The following is a 16,454-nucleotide window of genomic DNA, read 5'->3' as shown; positions in this document are numbered from 1 at the left end:
TCATCCCAAATTGAAACTGCCCATTAACTGCCCATTTCTGTCTTCGCCTAGCCTCTGGCAAAACCCATTCTGCTTTGTGTCTCCATGAATTTGAATTCTAGGTACCTTTAAGTGGAATCACACAATATTTGTTCTTTTGTGTCTGACATATTTCACTTAGCATGTTTTTGGGGTTCATCTAAGCTGTAGCATGTATAAGAATTTCATTTCTTTTTAAGGCTGAATAATATTCCATTGCATGTATAATACTACATTTTGTTTGTCCTTCTATCCAAATGGTGAATATTTGAGTTGTTACCACCTTTTGGCTATTAGGAATAATGCTACTGTAAACATTGGTGTACAAATAATCTCTGAGTCTCTGCTTTCAGTTCTTTTGGGTATATACCTATAAGTGGAATTGCTGGATCATATACTTTTATGTTTAATTTTTTATGATAAGTTTTTACCAATTTGGTGATTTTATGTTACTGTATTTCACAACTGCTGCACCATTGTACTTTCCCAACATCAGTGCACAAGGGTTCTGATTTCTCCACATCCTCATCAACATTTCTTCCCTCCCTCACCTCCCCTCCCTACCCCCTCACCCCCTTCCCTCCCCTTCCTTTCCCAGTAGACCATTTTCACCATTGTTGAAAATGATTTGACTATATATGTGAGGACTTATTTCTGGGCTCTCCATTCCATTCCATTGTTCTGTACACCTGTCTGTCTTCATGCTGCTGTCCTACTCTTGTGTTACCACACCTTTGTAGTAAGTTTTGAAATCAGAGTATGGGTCCTACAAATTTGTTCTTGTTTCTCAATATTGGTTTAGCTATTGAAGGTCCCTTGAAATTCTATATAAATTTTAAGAATGGGTTTTTCTGTTTTTGCAAAAAACTGTGAGATTTTCATAAAGGTTGCATTGAAAATACAGATTAATTTATGTAATCTTCACAATATTAAGTCTTCCAGTTCATGAACACAATATATCTTTCTGTTTACTTATACCTTCTTTAATTTCCTTCTGCGATGTTTTGTAGTTTTCAAGATACATGTGTTTTGCCCACTTCTAAATATTTTATTCTTTTTGATGCTATTATAATCATACATGGATTTATTTTCTTATTTCCTTTTCCCAGATATGCGACTTTATTTTTCTGTTTTGGTTTGTATCCTGCAACTTTGCTGAATTTGTTTATTTTAAGAGGTTATGTGTGTATAATCTTGAGAGTGGTGGTCATTTGGGTGGCATGTGAATTTGATGTGAATCCTTCAAATTGTTTTTATTAATGAGTAAATGAGATACATATATGTTGATCTGCATTAAAGCTAAGACATTCATATATGTGTGATCATAACTGAGCATATATGTATATCTTTGCCTCTTGACTTTTCAACTTCCTGACTTTAAAAAATATGATGTAATATTTCTAACTTGCAAAAGGGTATAAAGGACAATACAAAACACATCTCTACCCATGTCATGAACCAGGAAGAGCCCATTATATTATATAGTTCAGAGTTCAGCAAGAATTTCTGTGGATTTATATCAATAATGGGATGAGTTTTTAAAAATAACAGGTCATACAACCCAAGAGAATAAAAATGGAATACCTAGAACTTTTATATTCTTATTGTCAGGTTACTTCAGTATCCCATGAATGGTGTTTGTGGATTATGAGGTCCTTCCTATAGTAGAACTGGAATGTGACAAAGTTATAACCTAGTCCCATTCCACTAATGGCTTTATTTCATAAGAAACAAATAATGGCAGCCTGGCCAAATGAGCCAGTCCTGCCCAAAGCTTCCTTTTGTGTCTATACAGGGCAGTCTTGGAATCAGGGGAACCCTATCATAGTCCTCCAAAACTGAACTCTATATTGAAAACTGGGTAGGTCTCTTTGCCAGAAAGATTTCATAGTTAAATAGAATAAGGAAATAGAATTGTTTGAAGGCCTCTTAGTCAAGAAGTATACTAGGCACTTCACATATTTGTGCATCTGGTTTTAGAATAAGATGCAGAATTTACTAACCCCTAATCAAGTAGAGAGCACCAAGAGTAACTTGTGCATCGTAACTACCCATAATGTTAGACCTAGAGAAATCTCTGTTTAAGGAGGGGAAACAGAAAAAATGAGGACAATGAAAATAATCAGCACTAGAAAGGGAGATATACCAGTTAAGTACTCAAAAAAAAGTCTCTCATTAGATATATGTCTTACTTGTGGAGCATGAAATTTTTAAAGGAAGCACTGACTTTGTTTTTACTTATTCATGTCTTATTTCACAAAGGACTTGAAGTTATTCAGGAAATCCTTGTACAGGAATAGGCCAAAGATAAGAGAGTAGAATAAAACTTAAGGATACAGTAGCAGGAAAGAAAAAAAAATGGTAATGAAATAAATAGAAATCAGTGAAAAAGAGGAAGAAATCATGGTGGGGATATTCCATGAATACAGGAAGGATTTTTTAAAAAGATATGAAGTCTGACATAATGTATACGACAAATACAACCTTGACTAATAGATTTTCCAAAGAAGAAAACAAATAGAGCACTAATAAGAGGTATCAGAGAAGAAAGCTTTCTAAACTAGAAAGAAAAATTAAGTTAAATGAATTAAAAGAGGCTGATTGGAAGACATGTGCATATCCTAGTAAGAGATCAAATTTCAGGACGTATAGACTTCTTCAAGCTTTAAACATTAGACAAGGAACAAAAATCAAGTTAACCTTAGATTTCTTCCCTCTAGATAATAGAGCAATATTTAGATAAAGACTGGGACTAAAAAATTTATTGCCTAAACAACATGTTCACATGTAAAGGTAACATAAAGGTAGATCCTTCCAAGGATCTTTCCCTGATACAATTTTTTTGCTGTTTAAAGAAAAGTTTATAAAGATTATTTTTGGGTCAGAAAAGTGAATCAAAACTAAAACACAACTAAGAAATTTGTGGTTAAAAAAAGGAATATATAGCCCTTGCTGGTGTGGCTCAGTGGATTCGGTACTGGCCTGTGGACCAAAGGGTCACAGGTTCGATTCCCAGTCAGGGCACATGCCTGGGTTGTGGGCCAAGTCCCGGTTGGGGGCGCGTGTAAGAGGCAACCACACATTAATGTTTCCTTCTCCTTCTTCCCTTTTCCTCTCTCTAAAAATAAATAAATAAAATCTTTTTTTAAAAAAAGGAATATATAGATGACACAACGTCTTCAAGACACTGCAAAACCAAAAGTAAATTTCTGAACAGTACATATAACCATATATGTTTTGTTTTTTAAATATTTTTTATTATTTTTAATATGCTTTATTGATTATGCTATTACAGTTGTCCCAATTTCTTTTCCCTTTGTTCCCCTCCACCCTGTGACCACCCTCCCTCCAGATGCCCACCTCTTAGTCCATGCCCATTGGTTGTACATATAGTTCTTCTCAACATCTTCCTATCTACTCCACTCCCTCCTACTATGCTTCTTAATTCCTGTACCATCTCCCTCCTTTTACCCCCTTCCCCCTCCCTGCTGACCTCCCCCCAAAATGTTCCGCATACCTATAATTCTTTTCCCACTCTCGTTGCCTACTTACTTTGCCTTTGTTTTGATTCCCTAGCTTCTGTTGTTGGTTGTTGTGATACAGTTTTCATTTTAATGTTCATAGTTTTGATTCTATTTCTCCTAAACAAGTCCCTTTAACATTTCATATAACAGTGGTTTGGATCTAATGAACTCCTTCAGTTTTACTTTGTCCTGGAAGCACTTTCTCTGCCCTTCTATTCTGAATGCCAGCTTCACTGGATAGAGTAATCGTGGTTATAGGTTTTTGCTTTTCATTACTTGGAATATTTCCTGCCAGTCCCTTCTTGCCTGCAGTGTTTCTTTTGAGAAATCAGCTGATAGTCTTATTGGGACCCCTCTGTCTCTCTTGCTGCTTTTAAGATTTTCTCTATCTTTAATTTTTGACATTTTGATTATAATGTGTCTTGGTGTGTTTCTCCCTGGGTCCAGTATTTTTGGAACTCTCTGTGCTTCCTGGACCTGTAAGTCTATTTCCTTCCTCAAGTTAGGGAAGTTCTGCTTCATTATTTTTTCATATAATTTTTCAATTTCTAGTTCTTCTTCTTCACTTTCTGGCAACCCTATGATTCAGATATTGGCCCACTTATAGCTGTCCCATATGTTTCTGAGCCTCTCCTCATTTTCCTCACTTTTTGTTTCCTCTTTCTGCACTGGTTGACTGTTTGTTCCTTTCCTATGTTCTGATTTGTTGATTTGATCCCTGGTTTTCTTTCCCTCACCACTAGTTTCATATGTGTTTTCAATCATTTCAACAGGACCAGCCTTCATCCCTTCCCCATCTTGTTGAAGATCTGCTGTTAGGTCTGTAAGCATTCATATAACCAAAGCTCTGAACTGAGCCTCAGAAAGATTTCCTATCTGCTGATCCGTTAGATTAGATATTTGCTGTCTGGTCAGCTTCATCACCAGGATCTCTATCATGATCTGTCCCATCCTGACAGTTTTGTGTTTACCTTTCCTTCCTGGACAGGGCTGTCACACGTCCTACCCAATAGGGGGTGGAGCCCTGTGTACTCGTCACTACTGGGCAACCCTTCTCATCACACTTTGGCGCTTTGTGTGGGGGCGGGGATCCAAGATGGATTCCTGCCATTGACTCTCCTCTGAGAGACCGGAAGCCTTCTGCTCCAGCCTCATGCCCTCTGGCCCTCACAGTCCGAGGCAATGGGGGTCTGCCTTTGCCGGCATTGGAATCGTGAGCTGACGGGTTTGGTCTGCAGCTGAGGGTGCTCCCCAGGCGCTTCTCACCTCCCCTTAAATACGGGTGTCTGTGCTTACCACCATCCCACCGCCGTCACCTCAGCTGCTGCTGCCAGCACACCTTGACCTCTCCGCCTCGGATTTGCCCCCTCCTACCCGTCCAGATGAGCACCACTTCTTTATAACTCCATACATTGGACTTCTATGTGGCTTTATTTTCTGGAATTTCTGGTTATTTCTGGTTTTGCGGTAGTTGTATTCCTTCTTACTTGTGGAGGGAGACAGGGCGTGTCAGTCTAGGCCTCCATCTTGGCAGGAAGTCCTCTATATATATTTTATTTATAATGCTATTATAGTTGTCCCAATTTTCCCCCCTTTACCCCTTCTACCTGACACCCCACATTCCCTCCAGTAATTATTTCCCCCTTAGTTCATGTCCGTGGGTCATGTATATAAGTTCTCTGGCTACTTCATTTTCTATACTGTTCTTAACATCCCCCTGGCTATTCTGTTCCTACCTATTTGTACTTCTTAATCCGTGCACCTTTTCCCTATTCTCCCTTTTTTCCCTTCTAACTGATAATCCTCCAAATGATCTCCATATCTATGATTCTGTTTCTGTTATGCTTGTTTGCTTAGTTTGTTTTTTAGACTCAACTGTTTATAGTTGTGTTGTTGCCTTTTAATGTTCATAGTTTTGATCTTAATTAAGTTCCTATAACGTTTCATATAATAGTGGCTTGGTGATGATGAATGCCTTTAGGTTTACCTTGTCTGGGAAGCACTTTTATCTGCCCCTCCATTCTAAATTATAGTTTTGCTGGGTAGAGTAATCTTGGTTGTAGGCCCTTGCTTTTCATCACATTGAATAGTTCTTGCCAGTCCCTTCTTGCCTGCAAAGTTTCTTTTGAGAAATCAGCTGGTAGTCTTATGGGAACTCCTTTGTAGGTAACTATTTGCTTTTCTCTTGCTGCTTTTAAAAATCTCTCTTTATCTTTAAACTTTGGAATTTTAATTATGATGTATCTTGGTGTGGTCCTCTTTGGGTCCAAGTTCTTTGGAACTCTCTGTGCTTCCTGGACTGGTATGTCTATTTCATTTGCCAAATTAGGGAAGTTTTCCTTCATTACTTTAAATAACTTTTCAATTTCTTCCTCTTCTCCTTCTGTACTTAACAAGAGAATTTTAGGCTTAAATGCATTTCTTGGAAAAGAAAAACTGAAAGCAAAACATCAGCAATCTTATGTATTCATTTCAGGAAGTTAGAGAAAGGACAGCAAAAATCCAAAGGAAGTAGAAGGAAGGATATTAATAAAATTAGAAATAAATGTGCAACAGAGAGAAGAATGCCAGAAGGTCTTTACAAAGCTATTTTTTAAGTATATTTTATTGATTATGTTGTTATAGTAGTTCCAATCTTTTTCCCCTTTGCTCCCCTCTGTCCAGTACCCCCCAACCCTCAACAATCCCACCCCCTTTAGTTCATGTCTGTGGGTCATGCATGTAAGTTCTGTGACTTCTCCCTTTCCTATATTATTCTTAACTTCCTCCTGTCTATTTTGTACCAACCTGTTATGATTCTTAATCCCTGCACCATTTCCCCATTTCTCCCCCTTCCCCCTCCCAGCTGATAACCTTCCAAGTGATCCCCATACCTGTTATTCTGTTCCTATTCTGGTTTGCTTAGTTCATTTCTGTTTTTATTTTTTAGATTCAGTTGTTGATAGTTGTGACTTTGCTGTCATTTTAGTATTCATAGTTTTGATCTTATTTTTCTTAAATAAGTCTCTTTGCCATTTCATATAATAATGGCTTAGTGATAATGAACTCTTTTAGCTTTACCTTGTCTGGGAAGCACTTCATCTGCCCTTCCATTCTAAATGATAGCTTCGCTGGATAGAGTAATCTGGGTTGTAGGCCCTTGCTTTTCATCACATTGAATACTTCTTGCCAGTCCCTTCTTGCCTGCAAAGTTTCTTTTGAGAAATCAGCTGACAATCTTATAGGCATCCCTTTGTAGGTAACTCTCTGCTTTTCTCTTGCTGCTTTTAAGATTCTCTTTATCTTTCACCTTTGCAATTTTAATTATGATGTGTCTTGTTGTGGTCCTCCTTGGGTCTAGCTTGTTTGGGACTCTCCTTGCTTCCTGGACTTGTATGTCTGTTTCCTTCACCAAATTTGGGAAGTTTTTCTTCATTGTTTTTTCACATAAGCTTTCAATTTCTTGCTCTTCCTCTTCTCCTTCCGGCACCCCTATGATTCAGATGTTGGCACATAAAAGTTGTCCCAGAGGTTCCTAAGCCTCTCCTCATTTTTTTCAGTTCTTGTTTCCTCATTCTGTACTGGTTGACTGTATTTTTCTTCCTTATGTTCCAAATCACTGATTTGAACCCTGGTTTCCTTCCCTTCACCATTGGTTTTGTGAGGATTTTCCTTCATTTCATTTAGCATAGCCTTCACTCCTTCCCTTATGCATTTGCCATACTCAAGCATATCTGTCAAGCCTGTGAGCATCTTTATCAACAGTGTTTTGAATTCTGCATTTGTTACGTTGACTGTCTCCTCATTGCTAAGTTCTCCCACTGGAACCTTGATCAGTTCCCCCTTTTGGGCCATTCTTCTCTGTCTCCTCATCTTGACAGGCTCCTGTGTTTGTTTGCCTCTGTATCTTAGGTAGAGCTGTCACTCATATTATTTTGTATGGGGCAGAGCCTTAGTTATTCATCAATATAGGGTGACTTGTTTCCCCATGTTGTGGCACTGTATGTGGGGTAGGGGTCAGAGAGGGAACAATGCAGCTTGCTCAGCATTTGCCCCTTTTCCAGGCACTTCTCCCACTTTTGTATGGAACTGGCGCCTCTCTAGCTGTTGCCCTGGTCGTCGTTCCCAGAGTAGGTGGGTCAGCGGATGTTCTAGGACTTCTTGGTCCCTTTAAACAAGTGGACTCTGCTGTGAAACAGGCAGTTTCTTCCTTCACCCCAACCTCCACTGGTTTGCACAGTCAGAAGCAATGAGGCTTGATTTTCCCTGGCGCTGGGACTGTGAGCTACACCATTTGGTCTGCAGCTGGGAACGCTTCCCAGGTGTCCCTCCCCACTTTTTAAAATGTGTGACTGTGCTTTCCGCTGTCCTGCCGCTGCCACCACCGCACCGCATCATCTCCGTCTTGGCTCTGCCCCTCCTACCTGTCTGGATGAGTACTTTTTTATATCTTTGTTTGTTGAACTTCCATACAGCTTGATTTTCTGGAACTTCTGGTTGTCTCTAGTTTTGAGGTAGTTGTATTCCTTCTTAGTTGTGGAGGGAGACGTAGCATGTCTATCTAGGCCTCTATCTTGGCTGGAATACAAAGCTATTTAAATTGACAAACTCCTTGCAAGTTTGTCAATTAAAATTGAGACATCACTAAAGAGTCTATGATCAGTGAAAGATAAGAGTATATTATGGACAACTTTTGCCAATGCATTAGAGAATTTAGATGAAAAATTGACAAGTTATTAAACAAATTACTAAAATTGACACAGGAATAGGAAATCTGAATGAATCTAAATTTAATGAAGACATAGAACTCATTATTATAAACCTCGCAAAGTGAACTCCAGCCCAGGTATGTTTTTGGTAAATTCTTCCAGAGAAGCTAGAAAAAAAAACTTTCCAAGTTTCTTTATGAGGGCAGTATAAATAAGCTGATACCCAAAGCTAACAAGACAAATATTTTTGATAACAGAACCTGAGAAAAGAATATAAGAAAAACGTTTAAAAATATGTCATGATCAGTTAGGTTTATTTAAGGGACACTAGCTAGGTTTAACATTCAGAATTTAATAAGTCACTATATTTATAGAAGTAATAGAGAAATTTAATAAAAAATGTTTATAAAATTAATGTGCATGTGTTACTGGCACAAAATTGAAAACCGGCATAAACAGAAAAAAAGTGATAATTCCCGTGATCAAAAGTTCTGCTCTTTGAAAATTACTGTCAGATTATAAAATATAGAGAAGGAAAAAAATTACATGATAAAGGACATATCTAGAATATATCTTTTTAAAAAAACCAAGTTATAAGAAAACAAAACACTTTTTAAAAATAGGCAAAAGATTTTGAACAGACATGGCTCCAAAGAGGATATATGGCAAATAAGCACATGAAAACTAGGATTTTTGGCCATATGCATAATTCTATAGTCCTGATTCCAGAGGATTTTGAAGTAATTTTCAAGTTTGAAAAGTGATTTCAGCAGTTTTGATGCTCTTCCTCTTGGAAGATCCTATTTTTTCTAGCTCAGCGTCCTGAGACTGACCACCCACAACCTACCCAAATGCCTTTTCTGCCTGATAAGTGGGCAAGATAGGTATGTGGACAGTATCTAGAATGAGGAGGCTCTTGGTGGATGGACTGGCAAGCAGGGCTATTCTGGATCATCAGAAAGTCACCACTGACTTCTTTCCAAAGCTTTATTTTAAAAAACTGCTTTGCGGAGAGATTTAAATGAGATAGAACCAGGCATTTAATGTAGTGAACCATTTGCAAAGCCCTCTATTTTCAGTTCTGATTTAGCAGCTGACATTCATACAGCATTTGTGTTTGGAGTAAGACTTAATGCTTCCTAACATATAATAAGTTGAAGGTAGCTAAAGAATTATATTAGGGCCCTGTAACGTGTCAGGACCTGTTTGTGGGGAAAGGTGTTGTGAATACCTATGAAAATAAGTTTTTGCTCAAATTGAATGTTTTAAAAAGCAGGTTTTACATAGGAGAACGGAAGTCTCAAGTCAACAATATGAGGGAGATAAAGTAAAAACATATGAGTGAACCTGGGGAAAGAGGGTTCTTAACCTACCAAGGGATTAATGGAAGGGAGGTGCTAGGTGTGTTCTGTAGCCAAAAGGGAGTTTTCATTCTCCCTGCCATTTCTCCTGACCCTCCAGTCCTTATACTTCATTCCTCTAACTAAATGCACATTGGGGAAACTTTGGAGAAAGAAAATAATAAAATATTTCTTAGACATTCCTGAAGACCTTCAGACTACTACCTGCTTGCCACTGAGGGTTTCCAGCACCATGAAGGCCTAGATCTTTCTGTTTTGCTTGGCCAGAGGGTCTTGGCAGCTCCTCAGCAGGGAGCCCTGCCTCATGAGACAAAGCTGGTGGAGGAAACAGTGGCTGAGGTGTCTGAGGTACTCATGAGAGCCAACCCTGTCCAGGTGTAAGTAGGAGAATTTTATGAAGGTGCCAAAGAAGCTGAAGAGGAGGTGGTAGCTGAAAACCCCTGCTACAACCACCACGCCAAACATGGCAAGATGTGAGAGCTGGATGAGAACACCACTACCATGTGATGTGCCATGTGTGACCCTGCCAGCTGCCCTGCCCCCATTGGTGAATTTGAGAAGGTATACAGCAGTATCAACAAGATTTTTGACTAGTCCTGCTACTTCTTTGCCACCAAGTGCACCCTGGAGGGCACCAAGAAGAGCCACAAACTCCACCTGGACTACATCAGACCCTGCAAATATATCCTCGCCTGCCTGGACTCCATGCTGACTGAATTCCCCTTGCACATATGGGACTGGGTCAGGACTGTCCTGGTCACTCTGTGTGAAAGGGACGAAGACAACAACCTTCTGACAAAGAAGTAGAGCTGCAGGTGAAGAAGATCCATGAGAACAGAAGCACTTGGAGTCTGGAGACCATGCCATGTTGCTACTGGCCCAGGATTTCGAGAACTACAACGTGTACATCTTCCCTGTGCACTGACAGTTGGCCATCTCGACCAGCACCCCACTGACAGGTACTTGTCCCACACTGAGCTGGCACCATTGCGTGCACCCCTCATCCCCATAGAGCACCACACCACCTGCTTTTATGGGATCTGTGACCTGGACAACTACATCCTTCTGGATGAGTAGGTTTACTGCTTTGGCATCAGGGAGCAGAGCAGCGACAAGGACAAATATCTCCTGATGTAAGCCACACTACCTTTCGTACTGGATTCTCTCTCTCTAACCTTTCCCCTTCCTGTTTCAGACCCTCAGTGTTTAAAATGTTTGGATGGTTTGTTGTTCTGTCTGGGGAGAAGGTGCTAACATAGATTTAAATGAACATATTATTGGTGCTAAAAAATGGAAATTGTAACTCAAGTCATGACATCTTAGTTGCAACTTGGCCTCTTGCTCACCCACTAATGGTCCCATTTTTCTCTGGTCATTCAAAGCACTGGCCATTGTCTTAGCGGCAAATGGGTGGGAACTTTGATCTGCTCAACATCTGCTTTCAACACATATAGCATCTCAACTTTGCTCTTTATTTCTGTTTCAAACTCATGCTCACCAAGTAAGACTTTTGTGTTGATTTTATTTCAGGGTGTCGATTGGGGATGGGGTCTTTCTCATGTGGCCTGAATGTGGGCAAAGGAAAGTAACAGACATGCGAGGTTGGCAAGAATGGTTCTGGGACCAGAGGACTAGTGGTGGGAGAAATTTCTGGAAAACCCACCAACCAGAACAGGAGATAACTAGTCATGTTTACCTGAGTTTGAACTGAAAGAACACAAGGCTGTGTTATAAACGTATATAAGCTCTCACTTAAACCTAGTTTATCACCATTTCCCCCCTCATCTTCCAGGGCCGTTTTATTCACCTTAGGCTATTTGCTCAAACTTTTGTAAGCAGGAGACCATCAGTTCTCCAGACTCCACAAAGTCTTGGGGTTTGGAGGAGCATGGCATTGGATCACCACATCCTACAGGGCTTCTCCTCTCCTGTCTTTGGTAAAGACAGGACTGGGAAGCTGTTTGAGCCAGGAAAGCCAAAATCAAGAGTGAGGTATAGAAAGCTGTAAAACAGAAAAAGTGTAGTTAGTGAATTGGTTTGTTTTCTGAGTTTTTTTTGTTTGTTTGTTTTTTGTTTTCTTTGTTTCTTTGTTTTGCATGGCTGTCATGAGGATTCTTGGGTTTCTAGCATGTTCCTATTTTTCTCCCCTCGCCCCCCTTTTTTTTCTATTAATCATGAGAAACTTTAAAGTCAATGGGATGATAAGATCTCACAGGCTGAGAACTTGTTCCCCTCCAAGCATTTCATGAAAAAGCTACTTACTAATCATGCAAACTCTCACCATGATGTGGAGAATTTGATAAATCTTTCAAAATAAAGGTAACAACTTAAAAAAATTAAAGTTTCCTAGTCAGAGAAATGAAATGAATTATTCAGGTGGCAGGCAAGTGTGTGGTAATCGTTTTGTAAGACATCCTTGAATAAGAAATTAAAGACTAGATTGAGAGAACTGATTATTAAATTTCTCACTGGGTTGTAAATATATGTCTATAAAACATTGTGTGAGAAATTTTCAGAATTTTTCAAGGATAATTTTGACTTTCTGAATAATTTGCAATGCCACTAAAATTTGAAATCATATCTGGTTACATCAGGCTTAAGAAACAGATTGCAGAATTCTAAGATTGATACAGTGCCAATGTTGAGTATTTCTGACAAGGAGTTCAATGTTTTTCTTTTCCCTTTTGACATCTAAAATAACATTTATAGAAATAGAAGATTAAGTCACTTACCTGAATATAGAGCTCCTTTTGAAGTTGTTCTTTTAGACTCAAATAAATATGACAGGTTTTTTAAAATCTGTTTTAAGATATGTAGGAGTACCTGAGATACTAAGATTTTTTTTCTTTTTGCATAAATTTCCTTTGATGAAAGCATTGGTTGCAAACTATGTGCTTTTGTCTTTGTTTCTGGTAAAAACAAGGGCAGACAATAACATTTTGAGATATACTGTATTGCCATTGTATTCTGTCAAACTATTTAAAATTATGTCCTGAAGTTATTTCACATAACAAAATGTTGCATTTCAGGACAATTTGAGTAGAATACATTCTTTTATTTTTGTTAGAGCATATCAAACTTATAAAATTAAAGCAACACATTTTTATGGTATTTTTTTGTTGGTGTTGTTTTTGGCTTTCTTATATTCAAGGACTTAATCTGGACACAGTATATTTTTCTTACTGAAATGTCGTAGATTGTGATAGGGCTAAAGTAGCAGAAATGGAAAAGAAGAAGGATATTCTAGAAAGAGTCATTCTTATTCAGTAGAGAAAATTGGTCTTTTATCCTCCTGGCTCTGGGTCCAAAGGCAATAATTTTTATATTTTGAAGCCAAATGTAAAACTATTCATCTATTTTAAATTATCAATATAACTCCTTTCATAATCTAAATGAGACAATATTAGGGTAGAATTTTGGAAATCCTTTCATTGTTTTGGAGAAAGAATTTTCTGTTTTTCATTAGAAAATTTCCTTATACAGGGTGAGGCAAAAGTAGGATTACAGTTGTAAAGACAATGTGGTACATATAGGTTGCTTCCATATCTTGGTTATGGTAAATAATGCACCAATGAACATAGGGATGCATATATCTCTTCAAATTAGTGTTTTGGATTTCTTCAGATAAATACCCAGAAGTAGAATTGCTGGGTCATAAGGTAGTTCTGTTTTTAATTTTTTGAGGAACCTCCATACTTTTCCATAGTGGCTGCAGCAGTTTGCAATTTTACTAACAGTACAGGAGGGTTCCCTTTTCCCAACATCCTCACTAAAATTTGTTTGTTGATTCATGATGATAGCCATTCTGATAGGTGTGAATTTCAGTTTTTAATCTTAAAAGTATTCTGAAACTATTTGACAAGACTAGAGTATGCCAGTTATTCCACATTGACTCTTGTGAACCTTTCACTGAATGCATTTAATGTGGTTTTTTTTATAGTTTTTTAGAACTTCTTAGAAATTTCCCAATTCTTTGAATTTGTCCTATCCCCCAAGCTAGTTATCTAAATGTATATGTAATTAATACAGAATGCAGTTTTGTTAAGTTTTATGATGCTTATTCTGCTTGTGGTGACTTAGAAACTATGTTTGATTGTCATTTAAGATTTTATATGTGAGAACAATTGGAAAAATTCTTAACGATTCTTATTTGTCACGATTAGGGTGAGGAACACGACAGATGGGCAGTGCATTTTGATTCATTTAGGAGTTATCCTGGTTCTCAATCTCAACTGTCCTCTCGGTCATCACACAAACAACCAGAGTACTTCTGTGTCTCTCCGGACACTCAGGAGCTGGCTGATATCAGCAGTGTTTATACACCTACAACTGGAAGCCAGGTTGAACCTTCAGAAGAGGAACATATAGCAAAACCTGTGGCAATGGCAAACAGTCAAAAAACAAAGTAAGTGTATACTTCAGTATGTATTGATATTTTAAAAAGTCTGTGTGCTTTATTAGGACTCTTATGTATCTTAATTGATTTCTGGTTTGATATTTTTTCTTTAAAGTAGAAATTATTAGTATATATATCCCAAACAAAAATGATTTAGTACTTTATTAAAAATATTTTGGTGGTTTTAAATAGCTAATGTATCTCTTTTGCAGCTTTCTTCGTTCTATGACTGCTCTCTTGGACCCAGCTCAGATTGAAGAACGAGACAGGCGGCGACAAAAACAGTTAGAACATCAGGTATTGCATTTTAAAGTATTGTTCTTTGCCTTATTTATGGGCAGTAGACACTTAAGTAAATATAAATTAAAATTTCATTATAAACTTACAGCATAGGCCCTGTTCAGTCCCTTGATGAATCTAATTCCTGCTTCAACTGGCATTATAGTCAAGTTATACTCATGCTGAGAATCAGACAGTGTCATATAATATAGCCACCTGCTTTGCAGAAGAGATTTTTAATATATAGGTTGTATATATGAAATGGAACTAAATCTTATTATTGGATACTTTTTTCATTAGTTTAATTTTTCTGAATTCTGTCAGGATTAGAATTACTTTTTGTATACTGATAAACATTTTAGAAACACCAAAACAAATGCATCCTGGGTTTTATTTTTTAATTTGTGACAATAATCATGTGATTGTTTATGCCTAGAAAGCCATCACTGCCCAGGTAGAAGAGAAGCGTAGGAAGAAGCAGCTGCAAGAAGAGCAGAGAAAGAGGGAAGAACAAGAAGAGGAGCTTCGTTTAGCACGGGAACGAGAAGAGATGCAGAAGCAGTATGAAGAAGACATACTTAAGCAAAAACAAAAGGAAGTAGGTATTTCTATACTAACTAACATTTTAGAGTAAAGATGGATGTGTTCTTAAAGGAAAAATAACCAAAAGTTGAACATTTTTATGTATTTTGAAATTGTGAAGCTGGATGTGGAAACATTAAAGCTTTGCGTGAAGAAGTTTATGAAAGTTAATGAGGAATCTGGAGGCTTTATTTCAAATGGTTCACAAATGCTGTTATTGCCTGGGGTTTTTTCTTCTGCTAAGAAGGAAGTCAAGATGAGTTACTACAGCACAACCAGAAATTATCTATGTTATTGGTTTTTAAATGTTTTCTAAGCATTGATTATTAATAAATGTTTTAGAAATGTTAAGAAAAATGATTGGCCCTTCTGTCTATATCCTCTTGTTAATAGGAGTATATATTTTCAGAGTGATTGGCTGGGATTGATAATATAGTTTGTTGCCGTGTTAGAGATTTCCTCTGTGCTAAATAATGTCTTTTGAGATGAGTAGATATCTGAATGACTAAGAGCATCCCTATAATAAGAGGTATAGACAGTATAGGTTATGTTGCTGTCAAACTGAACTAACAAAAAGCAACTCATACAATGACATCAGTTACCAAAGATTCTTGGGGTTGACAAAATAGGACATAGATTACTTCCCCTGGAATTGGGAGGTAGGACCAATAGCTATCATTTTCTTGCCTTTTCCATTTGCAGCCTTCATTCCAAAATTAGCTGATGAAGGAACACATGGTCTGGGTTTTGATTTCATTATACAGTATTGAATAAGCTGAGCCAACTAATTTTATGAAATAACTACATGCATGAAAAAAATCAAAGTATCCTTATTTTAAATTGCAATAAATGGCCAAAAAGCTTGTGTTTTACCTCGTAGTAATCTATTTTTAATCTTAATAGAATTCTGATGGAATGGACCAGTGGTTTAAAAACTTTGAAAACGTTATTAGTATAAACTCAAATGTAAAAGTGTTCTTATATTTGCGGTCTAATTTAGCTGTAAAAAAGACTAGACTTTCTGTCAAAATGTTGGAGTAGGTAAATACTGTGCTCATCTCCTCCAGTGTTCACATCCAAATTATGAAATAACTACATAATAACCATTGTTGATAACCACCTAAAGTCTAGCTGAGAAGAAGCCCTATAACTAAGGATATACAGAAGAAGTCAAGTGGAAACTGGTAGGAGGGGCAGAGACATGGAATGGGCTGCTCCCATGCCTACATTTGGTGGTAAAAAACTGGGAGGGATATCTCAGCAGCGGAGGTCCTCCGGAGGAGCAAGAGGTTCCAGCCCCACACCAGGCTCCCAGCAGACGGTTCCATTGCTAGGAAGAAGTACCCAAATTTCTGCTTTGAAACCAGCAGAGATTGTGGTCTGAGGTGGAGTAAGATGGAGGTCTTCTGGAGTCGCAGGGCCCATGCACAGACTTACTTGCTGACAGACTCACTCGCTCTGATTTCCAGCGTTGGGGCAGCAGCTTGAAAAGTGCCAGGGTAGAACTGAATTGTCTGGGTTTTAGACAAGGGCAGGGTGCACAGCTTTTTCCCAGACAGAAGTGCTGGCAGAAACTGTTGTTCCTTTATTGTGCCCAACCCACACC

The 16,454-nt window shown here is 38.0% G+C and overlaps 1 protein-coding gene and 1 pseudogene across 1 annotated transcript in view; both read left to right on the top strand.

The window, feature by feature from the left end:
- Positions 1-16,454, top strand: part of CCDC66 (coiled-coil domain containing 66) — a 77,646-nt gene that overhangs the window by 27,543 nt on the left and 33,649 nt on the right. Inside the window, 3 exon segments of the mRNA XM_090284002.1 lie at positions 13,755-13,996; positions 14,200-14,284; positions 14,703-14,864. Of these exon segments, the coding sequence (XP_090140128.1) occupies positions 13,755-13,996; positions 14,200-14,284; positions 14,703-14,864 (489 nt within the window).
- Positions 1,666-10,850, top strand: LOC150004820 (SPARC-like; annotated as a pseudogene).

Source organism: Furipterus horrens, unplaced genomic scaffold (genome assembly GCF_987537825.1).
Source record: "Furipterus horrens unplaced genomic scaffold, mFurHor1.1.pri manual_scaffold_7, whole genome shotgun sequence".
Lineage (NCBI taxonomy): Eukaryota > Metazoa > Chordata > Mammalia > Chiroptera > Furipteridae > Furipterus > Furipterus horrens.
The sequence above is the reverse complement of the archived record's forward strand: the minus strand, read 5'-3'. Positions and strand labels throughout refer to the sequence as shown.